This window comes from Pipistrellus kuhlii, unplaced genomic scaffold, assembly GCF_014108245.1.
Source record: "Pipistrellus kuhlii isolate mPipKuh1 unplaced genomic scaffold, mPipKuh1.p scaffold_m20_p_6, whole genome shotgun sequence".
In the NCBI taxonomy this organism is placed as follows: Eukaryota; Metazoa; Chordata; class Mammalia; order Chiroptera; family Vespertilionidae; genus Pipistrellus; species Pipistrellus kuhlii.
Window position 1 is genome coordinate 69,037,896 of NW_023425562.1, and position 15,420 is coordinate 69,053,315.

The 15,420-nt window shown below is 42.7% G+C and overlaps 1 protein-coding gene across 1 annotated transcript; it reads left to right on the forward strand.

The window, feature by feature from the left end:
* The first annotated feature begins 3,183 nt into the window (after window positions 1-3,183).
* Window positions 3,184-13,387, forward strand: LOC118708168 (60S ribosomal protein L6-like). Its single transcript, XM_036419262.1, has 2 exons — window positions 3,184-3,189; window positions 12,491-13,387. Exon 2 carries the CDS (start codon window positions 12,491-12,493, stop codon window positions 13,352-13,354), a length of 864 nt encoding a protein of 287 aa, XP_036275155.1. The 5' UTR covers window positions 3,184-3,189; the 3' UTR covers window positions 13,355-13,387.
* Window positions 13,388-15,420: the final 2,033 nt, after the last annotated feature.

The following is a 15,420-nucleotide window of genomic DNA, read 5'->3' on the forward strand; positions in this document are numbered from 1 at the left end:
TTAGAGTCTCCTGAGAATGCCCCCCCCACACACACACACACACAAACACATACAAACACCAATCCCCCCCACCAATCTCCCAAGAGCTTTTGTCTCCGACCAGAAAATGGACTTTGTGAACCGTTCCCTGCGGTTGCTGAAATCCTTGCGGGCGGAGGGGGGAAGTTGTGGGGAGACCCCCCAGGGCTGTGATCTGGTAAAGGGGGAACCTGAGGGCTTTCAGCTCCCATCCACTCCCACAGTCCCACCACATGAACACGGCGATAATAAATGGAAGAGCTCAGCATCTTTAGAACCCATTGTTTCGTACCATTCATTGAAAGAAAAACAAGTCGGCTTGTTCCCCCAAAGTGGGTTCCACCTCAAGACCTTGCACCCCAAGAGCCCCATCATCACCAGAAATGGGAACACAGCGGAAATAAAACGCCCATTGCCCTTGATGCAAACACACAGCTTGAAAACGAATTTCTTATCCTCGCCCGCTTCCACGATGGCCTCCCCTCACCGCCTGCTCCCCCCCAATTCGGAGGCTGGGAAGTACCTTCTCAGGAAGCCAGCGAGAAGGCTACATCCCCTTCACTGCCTCAGCTGGGGTGGTGGCTGGAAATGTATTGGTTTTCGGCTTTGTGTTTCCCTGTCTATCTTTATACCTGGAGGGGAGGGAAAAGAGAGAGAAAGATACCAAGTTTCCAAGAGCAGTCCTGCCCGCGATGGGGGGGATACGCTCCCCTCCCACGGCCCCTGCTCTGTCTGGTGCGCCCAGGGGAGCACAGCTCTGCCTCCACCCCTGTGGTCGGCGCGCCCTCCAGGGAGGTGGTCAGATGGGTGGTCAGATGGGTGCGCGGGCGCGCCTGGCCAGGGGTTCCTCCAGCTCGCCCAGGGGCCACACTCACCTGTGTGTAACCTGAGCCGCTAGGAGCCCAGCCCGCAGGCCCGGAGGGTGTGCACAGCGGTTTTCCCCGAGCTCCGCCCGGAATGGCCCTCAGGGACACGGCCGCCGGTAACGGATTTCTCTCGGCTGGTGGTGCGCTCGGGGCGGGGGGCGCTGCTCCTGCCACCGCGGAGGGAGGGAGGGAGGCGACGGGGGATGCCTCAAGGTCTGCCCTCAAGGGGTCGCCCTCTCTGGGCTCAGCCCTGTCTGTACTCCAGATTTTCGTTGAGAACTACCAAGAATGGGGGTTGGGGGGGAGGGGAAGACTTTGATCTGTGTAGCAGGAGCGAGGGGCGGGAGAAGGAGGACGTGTGTACAGCAGCCTAAGGAAACGAGGCTCCCTCCCTTCCAGTCTCGGAGGCTGATGGCACAGCATCTGGGAGACTCTGCGAATGTATTTTTATATCTGCCAACAAACTGGAGATTTGCTGGAAAGAAGGAGCGTTGGTTGAATGAAAGTAAAGATACAGGAAAGCGGCAAAATCAGATTATTCCTCCTCTTAAAAATATTTAAAACGTCTTAAAAATATTTAAAATTTTGCTCAAAATTCCTTACCTCACAAAAAAACTCCAACCCCATTAACAGAGCTTTATTTATTTATTTATTTTCTTCACTCAAAGCGATGAGTGACTGGATCACTTTGTACATTATTTGAAAAGATTGTAGCCCTGGCTGGTTTGGCTCAGTGGAAAGAGCGTCGGCCTGAGGACTTAAAAGTCCCAAGTTCCAGTCCGATCAAGGGCACATGCCTGGGTTGCGGGTTCGATTCCCAGTAGTGGGTGTGCAAGAGGCAGCTGATCAGTGATTCTCTCTCATCACTGATGTTTCTACCTCTCTCTCCCTCCAGAATGACATAGGATCTTTCTTTATGTACTTCTTTTTTGAAATTATTTTTAATTTTTCAATTACAGTTTACTTTCAGTATTATTTTGTATTGGCTTCAGGAGTACAGCATAGCGATTAGATAATAATATACTTTACAAAGTGTTGCCCTGATATTTTCATTACTCGCCCAGCAACCATACACAGTTATCACAATATTTTAACTCTATTTCCTATCCTGTACTTTACATCCACATGACTGTTCTGTAACTATCAATTTGTACTTAATTCCTTCACCTCTTTCACCCTATTCCCTAACCCCCTCACCTCTGGCAAACACCAGTCTAGTCTCTATGTCTGAGTCTGTTTCAATGACACAAGCTCTTCATGCCAGTCATTACTCGTCTAGACCAACGCTGTCCAATAGAATGACAATGCAAACCACAGATATAATGCTAAAATTTCTAGTAGCCACCTTAAAAATTTAAATAAATCCTGAAATTGATTTTATTAGGGAGAGAGGGAGGGAGAGGGAGATAGAAACATCAGTGAAAGAGAAACATCAGTCAGCTGCCTCCTGCATGCCACCCACTAAGGATCAAACCAACAACCTGGGTATGTGCCCTGACTGGGAATTGAACTGGTGACCTATGGGTGTACAGAGCTACACTCAACCAACTGAGCCACATTGGAGGGCTTGAAATTGATTTTAATGACATATTTTGTTTAATCCAGTGTACCCAAAGTATTGCTTCACTTATAACTCAACACCCAACACTATTCATGGAATATTTTGCAGTCTTTTTTTTTTTTTTTTTTTTGTAGTAAGTCTTCAAAATCTGGGTGTGTATGTTATATTTATAGCACATCTCAGTTGAGACCAGCCCCCTTTCAGGTGTTCAGTATGACCAACTGGGGATTCTCGTTTTGAGCAGTGCAGGACTAGAGGCAGATTAGGCATACATTTAGGACACCTGCAAAGCAGGGGCATGAAAGAGAAGGGATGAAGGGAGAAAGAGATTTTGCTTCGGTGCCTAACCAGAATCTTGCAAATTAGTCTAGAAAGAAAAGATTTAAAATAAGCATATGTGTTTTGTGGTTTAGTACTGCCTTTATTTTGAATTATAGCAGGGTGGGAATGATGGGACACCAAACCTTATCCTTGATGAGGAGACAATGCCGATTGCAGAATAGATGACCTAAGATGTGGCAACAGAACCCACTCTAGCTAGAAAAGATTGTAGAATAATGAAATATAAGGCTAGACACGTCGAAAAATGCAAAATTTGGAGAATTGGGGATGGAAATAACATGGATAACTACACTTTTATTCAACGATTGTTGGATGTGCAACTATATGATATTGGTTGGGTGTTTCTGAGTGAAAGGAATTAAAATGTGTTATTTTTCTGGTTCTTGATCAGACTTGAAAAGGGTTTATAATAGAATATTATTATATTTTATAATAAAATGGTTTATTATAAAATATTATTAACATTTTCAAAAGAACCAGTTTTGCCTCTGTTGACTTTTATCTGTTTGTAAAGTTAGTTTTCTACATATTATGAGGAGTTCATAGTGCACCCCCTGAAAGTGGAATAAGAGGCCGAAGCCGGTTTGGCTCAGTGGATGAAGCGTCAGTCTGCGGACTGAAGGGTCCCAGGTTCGATTCCGGTCAGGGGCATGTGCCTTGGTTGCGGGCACATCTCCAGTAGGGTATGTGCAAGAAGCAGCTGATCGATGTCTCTCTCTGGTTGATGTTTCTAACTGTCTATCTCTCTCTCTCTTCCTCTCTGTAAAAAAAATCAATAAAATATATTTTTAAAAAAAGTGGAATAAGAGCCCTGACTGATTTGGCTCAGTGGATAGAGTGTTGGCCTGCAGACTGAAGGGTCCAAGGTTCGATTCCAGTCAAGGGCACATACCTTGGTTGCGGGCACATCCCCAGGAGGGAGTGTGCAGAAAGCAGCTGATCGATCAATGTTTCTAACTCTCTATCCCTCTTCCTCTTTGTAAATAATCAATAAAACATATTTAAAAAAAAGTGGAATAAGAAATAAATCCAATTATTTAAAAAATCAAAGCTTGTAACTGGAAGAGAAAAAAAAGATATGACATGGTCCACACCCTGCCTACTATTAGGGAGAAAAGATGGCCTTGCATATAGTGTGTTATCCTTGGAATGTGTGTATCCAGTCCTGTTAGGATATTCCAGTGCTGGCGAGCTCACTTTTTCAAAAAGCAGACTGTTCTCTGCTTAGGCAATGATGTTAGAAAGCTTTTCCTTCTACTTCATGGAAATCTGTTTCCCCATATTTTCACCTCCTCGCCCCATTTTGCCCTGGGCCCCTTCTCCCTGGTAGTGCTTCAAATGTGTGAAAGGATCCATTGGTGTTCTCACTTAAGACTTCTTTTCTCCAATAATGTATAGTCAGGTACAGCCCTAATTGGTTTGGCTCAGTGAATAGAGCATCGGTCTGTGGACTGAAGTGTCCAGGGTTTGATTCTGGTCAAGGGCACATGGCAGGGTTGGCTGCTCAATCCCAGTGGGGGGCTTTCAGGAGGCAACCAATCAATGGTTCTCTCTCATCACTGATGATTTCTCCCCCCCCCCCCCTTCCTCTCTAAAATCAATTAAAAATATATTTTTTAAAAGAAAATAGACAGGTACAAACCTGCTCAGTGGCATCCTTAGAGCATACAGTTATAAGAAAAGGTTAGGATGTTGGGGAAATATTCCTAATTTTTTACAATATAATTTAGGGCAGGGGTGGGCTGGAGGGGGTCGATGGGGGGAAAAGGAGGACATATGTAATAGTTTCAACAATAAAGGTTTAAAATAAATAAATAAATTTTTATTTAATTTTTTCCATCACCATTTATCCCTTCTATACCCTCTTCCACCTCAAACTGCCCCCCCATAATCACCACACTGTTGTCCATGAGTTCTCTTTTTTTTCTTTTTTGCTCAATCCCTGCACCACCCACCAACACCCCCGCACACACAGACGCACAGACACCAGAGCTGTCTGCCTGCTGTCTAGGAGTCTGTCTCTATTTTGCTTGGTAGTTCAGTTTGTTCATTAGATTCCACATCTGAGTGAAATCATATGTTTTTCTCTGGCTTATTTCATATTAGCATAATTTTCTCCAGGATTCCTAAATTTTTAAAAACTTTTTATTGAGGTCTAACATCGTGTTAGAAAAAATACATAAATCATAAGTACACAGCTAGATAAATTTTCACAAATTGAAGTCACCTGTGGAGATAGCACCTCCAAAAAAGACAAGGTTGCCTACTCTTATCACTCCTTTCAACAGAAAATACAAAAATCTCATTATTTGTAGTTAACCTGATTGTCTATGTGAAAAACTGAAACGTATATATAGATAAATTATTAGAATTAATAAGGTAGTTTAGAAAGGTTGTGTAGAAAATCGTGTGTGTCAGTGTGTGTATATGTGTCAATTGCCTTTCTATATGTCAGTAACAGTAAGAAAAATTTGAAGTCTAATGAAAAAATGACCTAAAATTCAAAGTGCTTTGAAATAAAAAATTTAAAATATTGTGCAAGCTCTTTGTGGATTAGATTAGAAAACCTTTTCTATTGGAAGACAAAGAAGACTCTAATCAATGGAAAATTTACCAGATTAACAGATTAAGAGACTGAATGAAAAATAAGTTAAAACCCTGCATATTCATCTGTAAATTTAATGCAAACCAAAAATACTTGAAAAAAAATATTTTTGTGGGACCTGACAAACTCATTCTAAAGTTTATATGAAAGAACAACAGATGTGGAAACTCGCTCTGTTAGATATCAATAGTAATTAAGCTGTAAAAAATCAATAAAAATATATATTTTTTTAAAAATAATAATTAAACTAGTGTGCCATTGGTGCACAGCTAAACCACCAGTACAGAACAGAGAGCCCAAAACAGACTCACACCTGTGCAGACATTTGGCTTATAAAAGAGGGCATTGCAGAGCAGTGGGAAACGATGTGCTACTCAGTAATGTGGGTATGGAATTGATACACTTGGTTATCCATTTGGGGAGGGGGAAGGCAATTGAATAATGTGCACACATCAATTTCTGGTGGATTAAACATTTAAATGTGGGAAGGAAGGAAGGAAGGGAAGAAGGAAGAAGGAAGGAAGAAAGGAAGAGAGGGAGGAAGGAAATATAAGAGAATATTTTTAGGACAATAGGGTAGAGGAGAATTTCTTAAGACCCCCAAAAAAACAAACCTTAAGCCTGGCCGGTATGACTCAGCATTTCAGTGTTGATCTATGAACCAGGAGGCTGAGGTTTTGGACCCAATCCCCAGTGCAGGGCATACAGGAGACAGCCGATCAATGATTTTCTCTCATCATTGATGATTCTATCTCTCTTATCTCTCCCTTTCTCTCTGAAATCAATAAAAATATTTTTTAAATGAAGATTTAATAAAAAAATCAAATCAATCAAAAATTTTTAAATTAAGAATTACAAAAGGGAAATATGCAGGATCCTTGGGCTATGGAACCATTCAATATCTATGGTAAGTGATACACAAACCTACAAATGTGATATAATTGTATAGAACTAAATACACACACAGCACTGGCTGGTTTTGCTCTGTTGTTACAGCGTTGGCCCTTGGACTGGACACAAGTACCTCAGTTGCAGGTTCCCAAGCCCTGGAAAGGGGGAGTGCAGGAGGCAACCTATTAATGTGTCTCTCTTTCATCGACGCTTCTCTCTCTTCCTCTCCTCCCTCCCTTCCTCTCTTTCTAAAAATCAATGGAAAAAAATATCTGCAGGTGAGGATTAAAAAATAAGAATAAAACACACACACACACACACACACACACACACACACGAGTACAAGTAAAACTGAGTAAATCTGAATAAGACGTGTGGATTGTCTCAATGCCAACACCCTGCTGGTGATACTGTACTGTAGTTCAGTAAAACTTACCACTGGGAAAACTTGATGAAGAGAACACAACTGCATGTCAATGTGCATGATCTAAAAATAAAAAGTTTAATTTAAAAAATTGGAAGTTGCTAAGATCTTTAAAGTTCTCATCACAAGAAAAGAATTGTAATTATGTTTAGTTAAGATGGATGTTTAAAAAAACGTGTGGTAGCCCTAACCAGTTTGGCTCAGGGATAGAGCATCGCATAGGTCTACGGACTCAAGGGTCCCAGGTTCAATTCTGGTCAAGGGCATGTACCTTGGTTGCTGGCACATACCCAGTAGGGAGTATGCAGACGGAAGCTGACAGATGTTTCTAACTCTTATCTCTCTCCCTTCCTCTCTGTAAAAAATAAATAAAATATATTTTTAAAAAACATGTGTGGTAGCCTAGGCTGGTGTGGCTCAGTTGGCGGGCATCCTCCTATGCATAGGAAGGTTGCCAGCTTGATTCCCAGTCCTGGCACATGCCTGGGTTTTGGGCTCAATCCCCAGTAGGGGGTTTGCAGGAGACAGCCCATTGATGTTTTGTTCTCAGGTTGATGTTTCTCTCTCTCTCTCTCTCTCTCTCTCTCTCTCTCTCTCTCTCCCTCTCCCTTCCTCACTCCCTAAAAATCAATTTTTAAAAAATACACACTTATAATCATTTTGTAACATATACAAACTCATTATGTTAGATACCAAAAATTAATGCAATGTTATAGGTCAATTATATTTCAATAAAAATTAAAAAAAAAACATAGGCAGCCTAGCCAGTTTGGCTCAGTGGATAGAGTAATAACTTAAGGACTGAAGGGTCCTGGGTTTGATTCCCATCAAGGACACTGGGTTTTGGGATCAATCCACAGTAAGGGGCATGCAGGAGGCAGCCGATCAAAGATTCTCTCTCATTATTGATGCTTCTATCTCTCTCCTTTCTATCCTGCTCCCTTCCTCTCTAAAATCAATAAAAAAAATATATTTTAAAAAAACATAGGCAAATCAAGAAAATGATTGATATTGATATAGAAGTCAGGATAGTGGTGATCACTTGGGAAGAGGAATAGGTATATAATTAGGGAAGGACAAATGGCGGTTTCAAGGTAAGCTGTGTCTCCCCCCCACCCTCCTTATCCACAGTTTTACTTTTCATAATTTCTGCTACCTGTGATCAACCACAGTTCGAAAATATTAAGTGGAAAATTGCAGAAATAAACAATTCTTAAGTTTTAAATTACTGTTCCGAGTAGCGTGATGAAATCTTACTCCTGCTGGGGATGTGAATCACCCCTTTGTTTAGTGTCTCCATGTTGTATGAGCTCTCTACCCAGTAATCACTTAGTAGCCAGCTAGGGTATCAGATCCACTGCCTTGGTATCATAACGCTTATGTTCAGGTAGCTGTTATTTTACTTAATAATGGTCCCAAAGCACAAGAGGAATGATGCTGGCAATTCGGATATGCCAAAGAGAAATGGTAAAGTGCTTTTTTTTATGTGTATATGTGTGTAGGAAGGGTGTATGGGTATAGGAAAAAAAAATTTTATATCTATATATAAAAACCTGAGTGACCATTCAACCATTTGGCACACTGACCATCAGGGTAAAGACACTCAATGCACAGGTATGGAAACATGGAACAGACTGATGAATCTCAGAGAGAAGGGGGTAGGGGAAGGGCAGGAAAAGATTAACCAAAGAACTTATATACATACTAGAGGTCCGGTGCATGGATTCGTACACAGTGGGGTCCCTCTGCTTGGGCCAAAACTGGCAGTCTGACATCCCCTTGAGGAGTCCCAGATTGGTTCAGTAATGTCCCTGGTGTCTGGCATCCTCTGGGGGTCTTAGAAAGTATTATATCTTCTGCAGGACTATTGTACTGGTAATGCCAAATTTCTTAACCTGGAGGGTAAAAAATAATTATTTTACCATGTGTACATATTATATAGTTCTCTTGTCTGTGTTATATATGTCACAATAATTTTTATTCTTTTTAAAAAAGTATATTTTATTGATTTTTTTACAGAGAGAAAGGGAAAGGGACAGAGAGCCAGAAACATTGACCAGCCACCTCTCACACAACCCCCACCAGGGATGTGCCCACAACTAATGCACATGCTCTTGACCAGAATTGAACCCAGGACCCTTCAGTCCTCAGACCAACGCTCTATCCACTGAGCCAAACAGGTTTCAGCTCACAATAATTTTTAAATAAGAAAACCAAATCAGTTGGTGTAGTGAATATGGGGCCATGCTTGAGGAAACCCAAAATCTTTTCCACACCTCTATTTTTGAATAATTTCCCCGTATGAGTGAGTCTCTCTTCCTCACAAGGACACAGAAAATTGCTCTCCCAGACTTCCATGCTCTGAATGCAAGCATGTGACCCAGGTTCTGCTATACAGGCAAACTCCAGTTAAGAAGGCTGCAGTGCTGAGGGAGAGGGCAGCCACAGTACCCCTACTGGAGAAGCCTAGAACTGCGATTTGAGCATCATTTCAGGCGACTCCCTTCAGAGACTGAATTTTTGGTTTCCATGAGATACCTACCATCCTATATAATAAAGGCTAATATTTAAATTGTCCCCTCAACTGGGAGTTCTACCATGGTCCCTCCCCCCCTGGGATGGCCCTGACCCCAATGACCACCCCCCACCCCAACTGGCCCCAATCAGGGTAGACCTGCCAGACCCTACCTGTGCACAAATTTATGCACCAGGCCTATAGTTCTTTAATAAATTCTTTTTCAGATTAAACTAGCTAGAGTGGGTTCTGTTGCTACATCTTAGGTCATCTATTCTGCAATCGGCATTGTCTCCTCATCACATCAAGGATAAGGTTGGTGTCCCACCATTCCCACCCTGCTATAATTCAAAATAAAAGCAGTACTAAACCACAAAACATATGCTTATTTTAAATCTTTTCTTTCTAGACTAATTTGCAAGATTCTGGTTAGGCATCTAAGCAAAATCTCTTTCTCCCTTCATCCCTTCTCTTTCATGCCCCTGTTTTGCAGGTGTCCTAAATGTATGCCTAAACTGCCTCTAGTCCTGCACTGCTCAAAACAAGAATCCCCAGTTAGTCATATGTGGCTACTGAACACCTAAAAGGGAGCTGGTCTCAACTGAGATGTGCTATAAGTATAACATACACACCGGATTTTGAAGACTTACTACAAAAAAAAAAAAAAAAAAAAAAAAAAGATTGCAAAATATTCCATGAATAGTGTTGGATGTTGAGTTATAAGTGAAGCAATACTTTGGGTACACTGGGTTAAACAAAATATGTCATGAAAATCAATTTCAAGCCCTCCAATGTGGCTCAGTTGGTTGAGTGTAGCTCTGTGCACCCATAGGTCACCAGTTCAATTCCCAGTCAGGGCACATACCCAGGTTGTCGGTTTGATCCTTAGTGGGTGGCATGCAGGAGGCAGCTGATTGATGTTTCTATCTCTCTCTTCCTCCCTCCCTAAAAAAATCAATAAAAACATTATTTTAAATCAATTTCAGGATTTATTTTATTTTTTTAAGGTGGCTACTAGAAATTTTAGCATTATATCTGTGGTTTGCATTGTCATTCTATTGGACAGCGTTGGTCTAGACGAGTAATGGCTGGCATGAAGAACCTGTGTCATTGAAACAGACTCAGACATAGAGACTAGACTGGTGTTTGGCAGAGGGGAGGGGGCTTGGGGAATAGGGTGAAAGAGATGAAGGAATTAAGAAGTACAAATTGTGGATGTTATGTGGGTGTAAAGTATAGCATAGGAAATAGAGTTAAATATTGTGATAACTGTGTATGGTTGCTGGGTGAGTAATGAAAATATCAGGGCAACAACTTTGTAAAGTATATGATTATCTAATCACTATGCTGTACTCCTGAAGCCAATACAAAATAATACTGAAAGTAAACTGTAATTGAAAAATTAAAAATAAATTTAAAAAAAAGAACCTATGTCATTTTGGAAGGTTTGGCATCCCCACATTTTCTTGGTCAGCATTGTGATTTGGGGGCAACAGGCAGGTAGCACTGAGAGGCCAATGCTTTGGCGTTGAAACCTGGCTCTGCCAACACGGCAACATCATTAAAATTCTCTGAGCCTCAGTGTCTTCCTTCCTAAAATAATATCTCATTTATGTGTTTTTCACTCTCCTCTCAGAGAATCAAATGGGACCATGTTTGTGAAGGTGCTTGTAGAAAGCATTTTCTATTGTTCAAATAACAATGACCAATGTTAATCAAATGCTTTCCATGATGTACATAAGATTGTTTCACAAAGCAGCCCTTTGTGGGAGGGAACTACTCCATATCACAAGTGAGTCAACAAACAGAAAGGTCAAGAATCCCTGTCTCACCCGAAACCGGTTTGGCTCAGTGGATAGAGCATCAGCCTGCAGACTGTAAGGTCCCGGGTTCGATTCTGGTCAAGGGCATGTACCTTGGTTGCGGGCACATCCCCGGTAGGGGCTGTGCAAGAGGCAGCTGATTGATGATTCTCTCTATCGATGTTTCTAACTCTCTATCCCTCTCTCTTCCTCTCTGTGAAAAATAAATAAAATATATTAAAAAAAGAAAAGAAAAAAAGAAAAAGAATCCCTCACACTGCAGCAGGACGCCAAGAATGCACATTATGAGCTCAGCAGAGACCAGCAGTGTCTCCATCAGGGCCCATGGTTGACTTTGGATGTGCCATGTGTGGAGCCCTCATGTCGGAGGGTTACTTAGTCTGTAGACACACTTAGCATTTTCCTAGAACAAGATTCAGTGTCTCCTCCACACTAACAAGCTCTTCCTGCTTCTGGTCGCACCTGTGTCTGGGGAAGGGAAGAGTCTACCTGAGGAGGACACGTGGTCTTTTCACCTGTCCTCCAGCACCATTCCCCCACCTTCCAGTAGCTGAGCGTGCAGTCTGGGCAGGCTGACTCCGGCCCTCCTGCAGGAGGTGGGCATTTAGAGCCTTCAATTTGGCCACGGCAATTGCTTCCAGGGCGGACCTGAGATCCAAACTGAACCAAAACTGGAGATGAGCTGTTGTTTAGACTCCCTGTTCCCCCCCAAGGCTGAGAGAGGATGAGATACAAGCCCCGGGCAGGTAGCCAACTTTGCCACCAGCAGCTGCCTGAGAATGATGCCGCCACAGAGGAAAGCAATGCCAGGAGATGGAGAGAATAAGAGTGAGTGCTCATGACAGTACTAGCCCTGCCTGAAGCAAACCTACTGCTGGAGTGGTCAAATAAATTCTCATCCTCTTTCTTGCTTAAGCCAGTTGGAGTTGTGCTTTCTCACTTGCTACCATCTGTTTCAACTAAGTAGCTATTAGGATGGTACTTGCTCACTATTTTGCTCTCCTGAGACAAGGAAAAGACATGTCCTTTCCCAATGAACTACAGGCTGGTTCTTCAAAAGTCACAAGATGGCCGAAACTGGTTTGGCTCAGTGTATAGAGCGTCGGCCTGCAGACTGGAAGGTCCCGGGTTCGACTCCGGTCAAGGGCATGTACGTTGGTTGCGGGCACATCCCAAGTAGGGGGTGTTCAGAAGGCAGCTGATCATCGATGTTTCTAACTCTCTATCCCTCTCTCTTACTCTTGATTTTTTTACTCTTTGTAAAAAATCAATAAAATATATTAAATAAAATAAAAAAAAGCCACAAGATCACAATTACTTTTTAGCTTACACATTTGTGAGACAGAAGGTATGGTTCTGTAAATTAAGCACATACACACAGAACAATGAACCCCAAACATTTGGATATCATAAAAACATCAATGTACTCTTTCCCATCTTGCAAGATGGCGGGTGAAAAGAAAACCGAGAAGCCGGATACTAAAGAGAAGAAGCCTGATACTAAGGAGAAGAAACCTGAAGCCAAGAAGAAGGCTGATGCCCCCGGCAAGGTTAAGATGCCTAAGAAGGGGAAGCCCCATTGCAGCCAAAACCCCGTCAGAGGAATCAGCAGATATTCCCAGTCAGCTATGTATTCTCGAAAGGCCATGTACAAGAGGAAGTATTCTGCCCCTAAATCCAGGAATGAAAAGAAAAAGGAGAAAGTCCTTGCTACTGTCACAAAACCAGTTGGTGGCGACAAGAATGGTGGTACCCGAGTGGTTAAACTCCGCAAAATGCCTAGATATTATCCTACTGAAGATGTGCCTCGAAAGCTGCGGAGCCATGGCAAGAAGCCCTTCAGCCAGCATGTGAAGAGACTTCGGGCCAGCATCCCTCCTGGGACCGTTCTGATCATCCTCGCTGGGCGCCACAGAGGCAAGAGGGTGGTTTTCCTGAAGCAGCTGAGCAGTGGCTTGCTACTTGTGACTGGACCTCTGGCCCTCAATCCAGTTCCTCTTCGTAGAACACACCAGAAATTTGTCATCGCCACCTCCACCAAAGTTGATATCAGTGGCGTAAAAATCCCCAAACATCTCACCGATTCTTACTTCAAGAAGAAGCAGCTGCGCAAGCCCAAACACCAGGCGGGTGAGATCTTCGACCCAGAGAAAGAGAAATATGAAGTTATAGAACAGCGCAAAGTTGGCCAGAAAGCTGTGGACTCTCAAATTCTGCCAAAAATCGAAGCTGTCCCTCAGCTCCAGGGCTACCTCTGCTCTACGTTCGCTCTCACCAATGGGCTTTATCCTCACAAACTGGTGTTCTGAATTTCTTATAAGAACCCGATTAAATAACTGATATAAAAAAAAGTCAATGTAAATATATATCCTATCTAACAAAAGAGTAATATGCAAATTAAACATCACTCCGTCACAAAGATGACAGCGCCCTTAGCCACAAGATGGCGGCACCCAGTCCTCTCAGCCCCACCAGAGTCCCCCAGTCCTGGAGGGCAGCTGCGGAGAGCGGGCAGCATGAGTAGCCTGGTGGAATGCTTTCTTCGTCACCACGGTGATGAGGCAAGTGTTCCACCCCCGGCTGCAAGATGGGCCTCTGGCCAGGCCAGGGCACAGATGGGCCTCTGGGCAGCAGAGAGGCTATTGGCACATGAATTCGTGCCTAGGGCTACTAGTATATACATAAATAGGTAAATTTCAATGTAAAAATTCAATGTAAATTAGGAGGTAGTTGATTATCATTCTGAGTTACTGATCTAATAATCCTCTTGAGATGCTTGTACTGTAGGTGTATATGAATCCGATCCACAACCTCAGATGTGAGGACATCACATAATTTCATTTCCTTTACCTGGCTTCAAGGTTCCATTTCAATATGGTGGGTTTGCCATGGATCCACCTTCTTCTTCCCCTTTAGGTCCTGCTCTCAGCAAAGGGCAAGAAGCTTCACTGCTCTCTGAATCTTGAGTCTCCCCAGCTTTGTCACCCCCGCTGCAACCCCTGTTCCCTCTCCATGCTTGCTCCTGCATCCACATCTCTGTATCCCCCATTCATGAGTTTGTGCTTTCTTTAAAACCTGCCTTAAAAAACATTGCTTCCAGCTGAAACCGGTTTGGCTCAGTGGATACAGCATCGGCCTGCGGACTGAAAGGTCCCAGGTTCGATTCCGGTCAAGGGCATGTACCTTGGTTGTGGGCACATCCCCAGTGGGGGGTGGTGTGCAGGAGGCAGCTGATCGATGTTTCTCTCTCATCGATGTTTCTAACTTTCTATCCCTCTTCCATCCTCTCTGTAAAAAAATCAATAATATATATGTATTTTTTTAAAATAAGAGTGGATTATATCCAGGATGGTCTCCTTTAAAAAACAAAAAACAAACAAACAAAAACGTTGCTTCCAGACCTCCCCAAAGACAAGGAACATCTACCTGAGTGGTATTGCTAAAGCAAAACACAAATTAACATCTTAATACTTTTCCTACCACAAGGCTTCCCAGCAACGTGTCATCATTGTTGCTTGTCAATCACCTGTCAATCACCTGCACAGGCTCTGAGACTGTCTGAGGCATATTTACTGTTCTATAGTAAATGTTCACATGGAGGTCCCAAGTGAGAAAATGATTCTCTTTTTAATTCTGTTTTTATCCTTCTGATTAGGTCAAAGAGAAAGTCCTACTTTGGTGTTAATAGCTCTTAAACACTTTTCTAATACTCACTAAAGTCCTTTAAAAAAGAAAAAAGAAAAAAAGAAAGAAAGAAAGAAAGAAAGAAAGACAGAAAGAAAGAAAGAAAGAAAGAAAAGAAGGAAAGAAAAGAAAAGAAATATTTTATTGATTTTTTACAGAAAGGAAGGGAAAGGGATAGAAAGTCAGAAACCTTGATGAGAGAGAAACATTGATCAGCTGCCTCCTGCATACCCCCTACTGGGAATGTGCCCACAACCAATGTACATGCCCTTGACCAGAATTGAATCTGGGATCCTTGAGTTCACAAGCCGACGCTCTATCCATTGAGCCAAACTGGTTTTGGCCTAAAGTCCTTTAAATGAGCAATCCAACCTCAGACTTTCATCCTCTGGCAAGCAAGGGATACATGACTGAAATTTAACATCATTTTGTTGGTCCATGTCTCTATTTTCAGTTGCCCTCTGTTTGTGACAAGTGATATTGGCTTTCTGTTTCTAGTAGTGATATAAAATTTCCTTTTAAAATACATTTATTTAGCCGGGACCGGTTTGGCTCAGTGGATAGAGCGTCAGCCTGCGGACTGAAAGGTCCTGGGTTCGATTCTGGGCAAGGGCATGTACCTGGTTGCGGGCACATCCCCAGTAGGGGGTGTGCAAGAGGCAGCTGATCGATGATTCTCTCTCATCGATGT

Coding starts and splice junctions, on each gene's coding strand:
- LOC118708168 (XM_036419262.1), top strand. CDS start 12,491: ATGGCGGGTGAAAAGAAAACCGAGAAGCCGGATACTAAAGAGAAGAAG.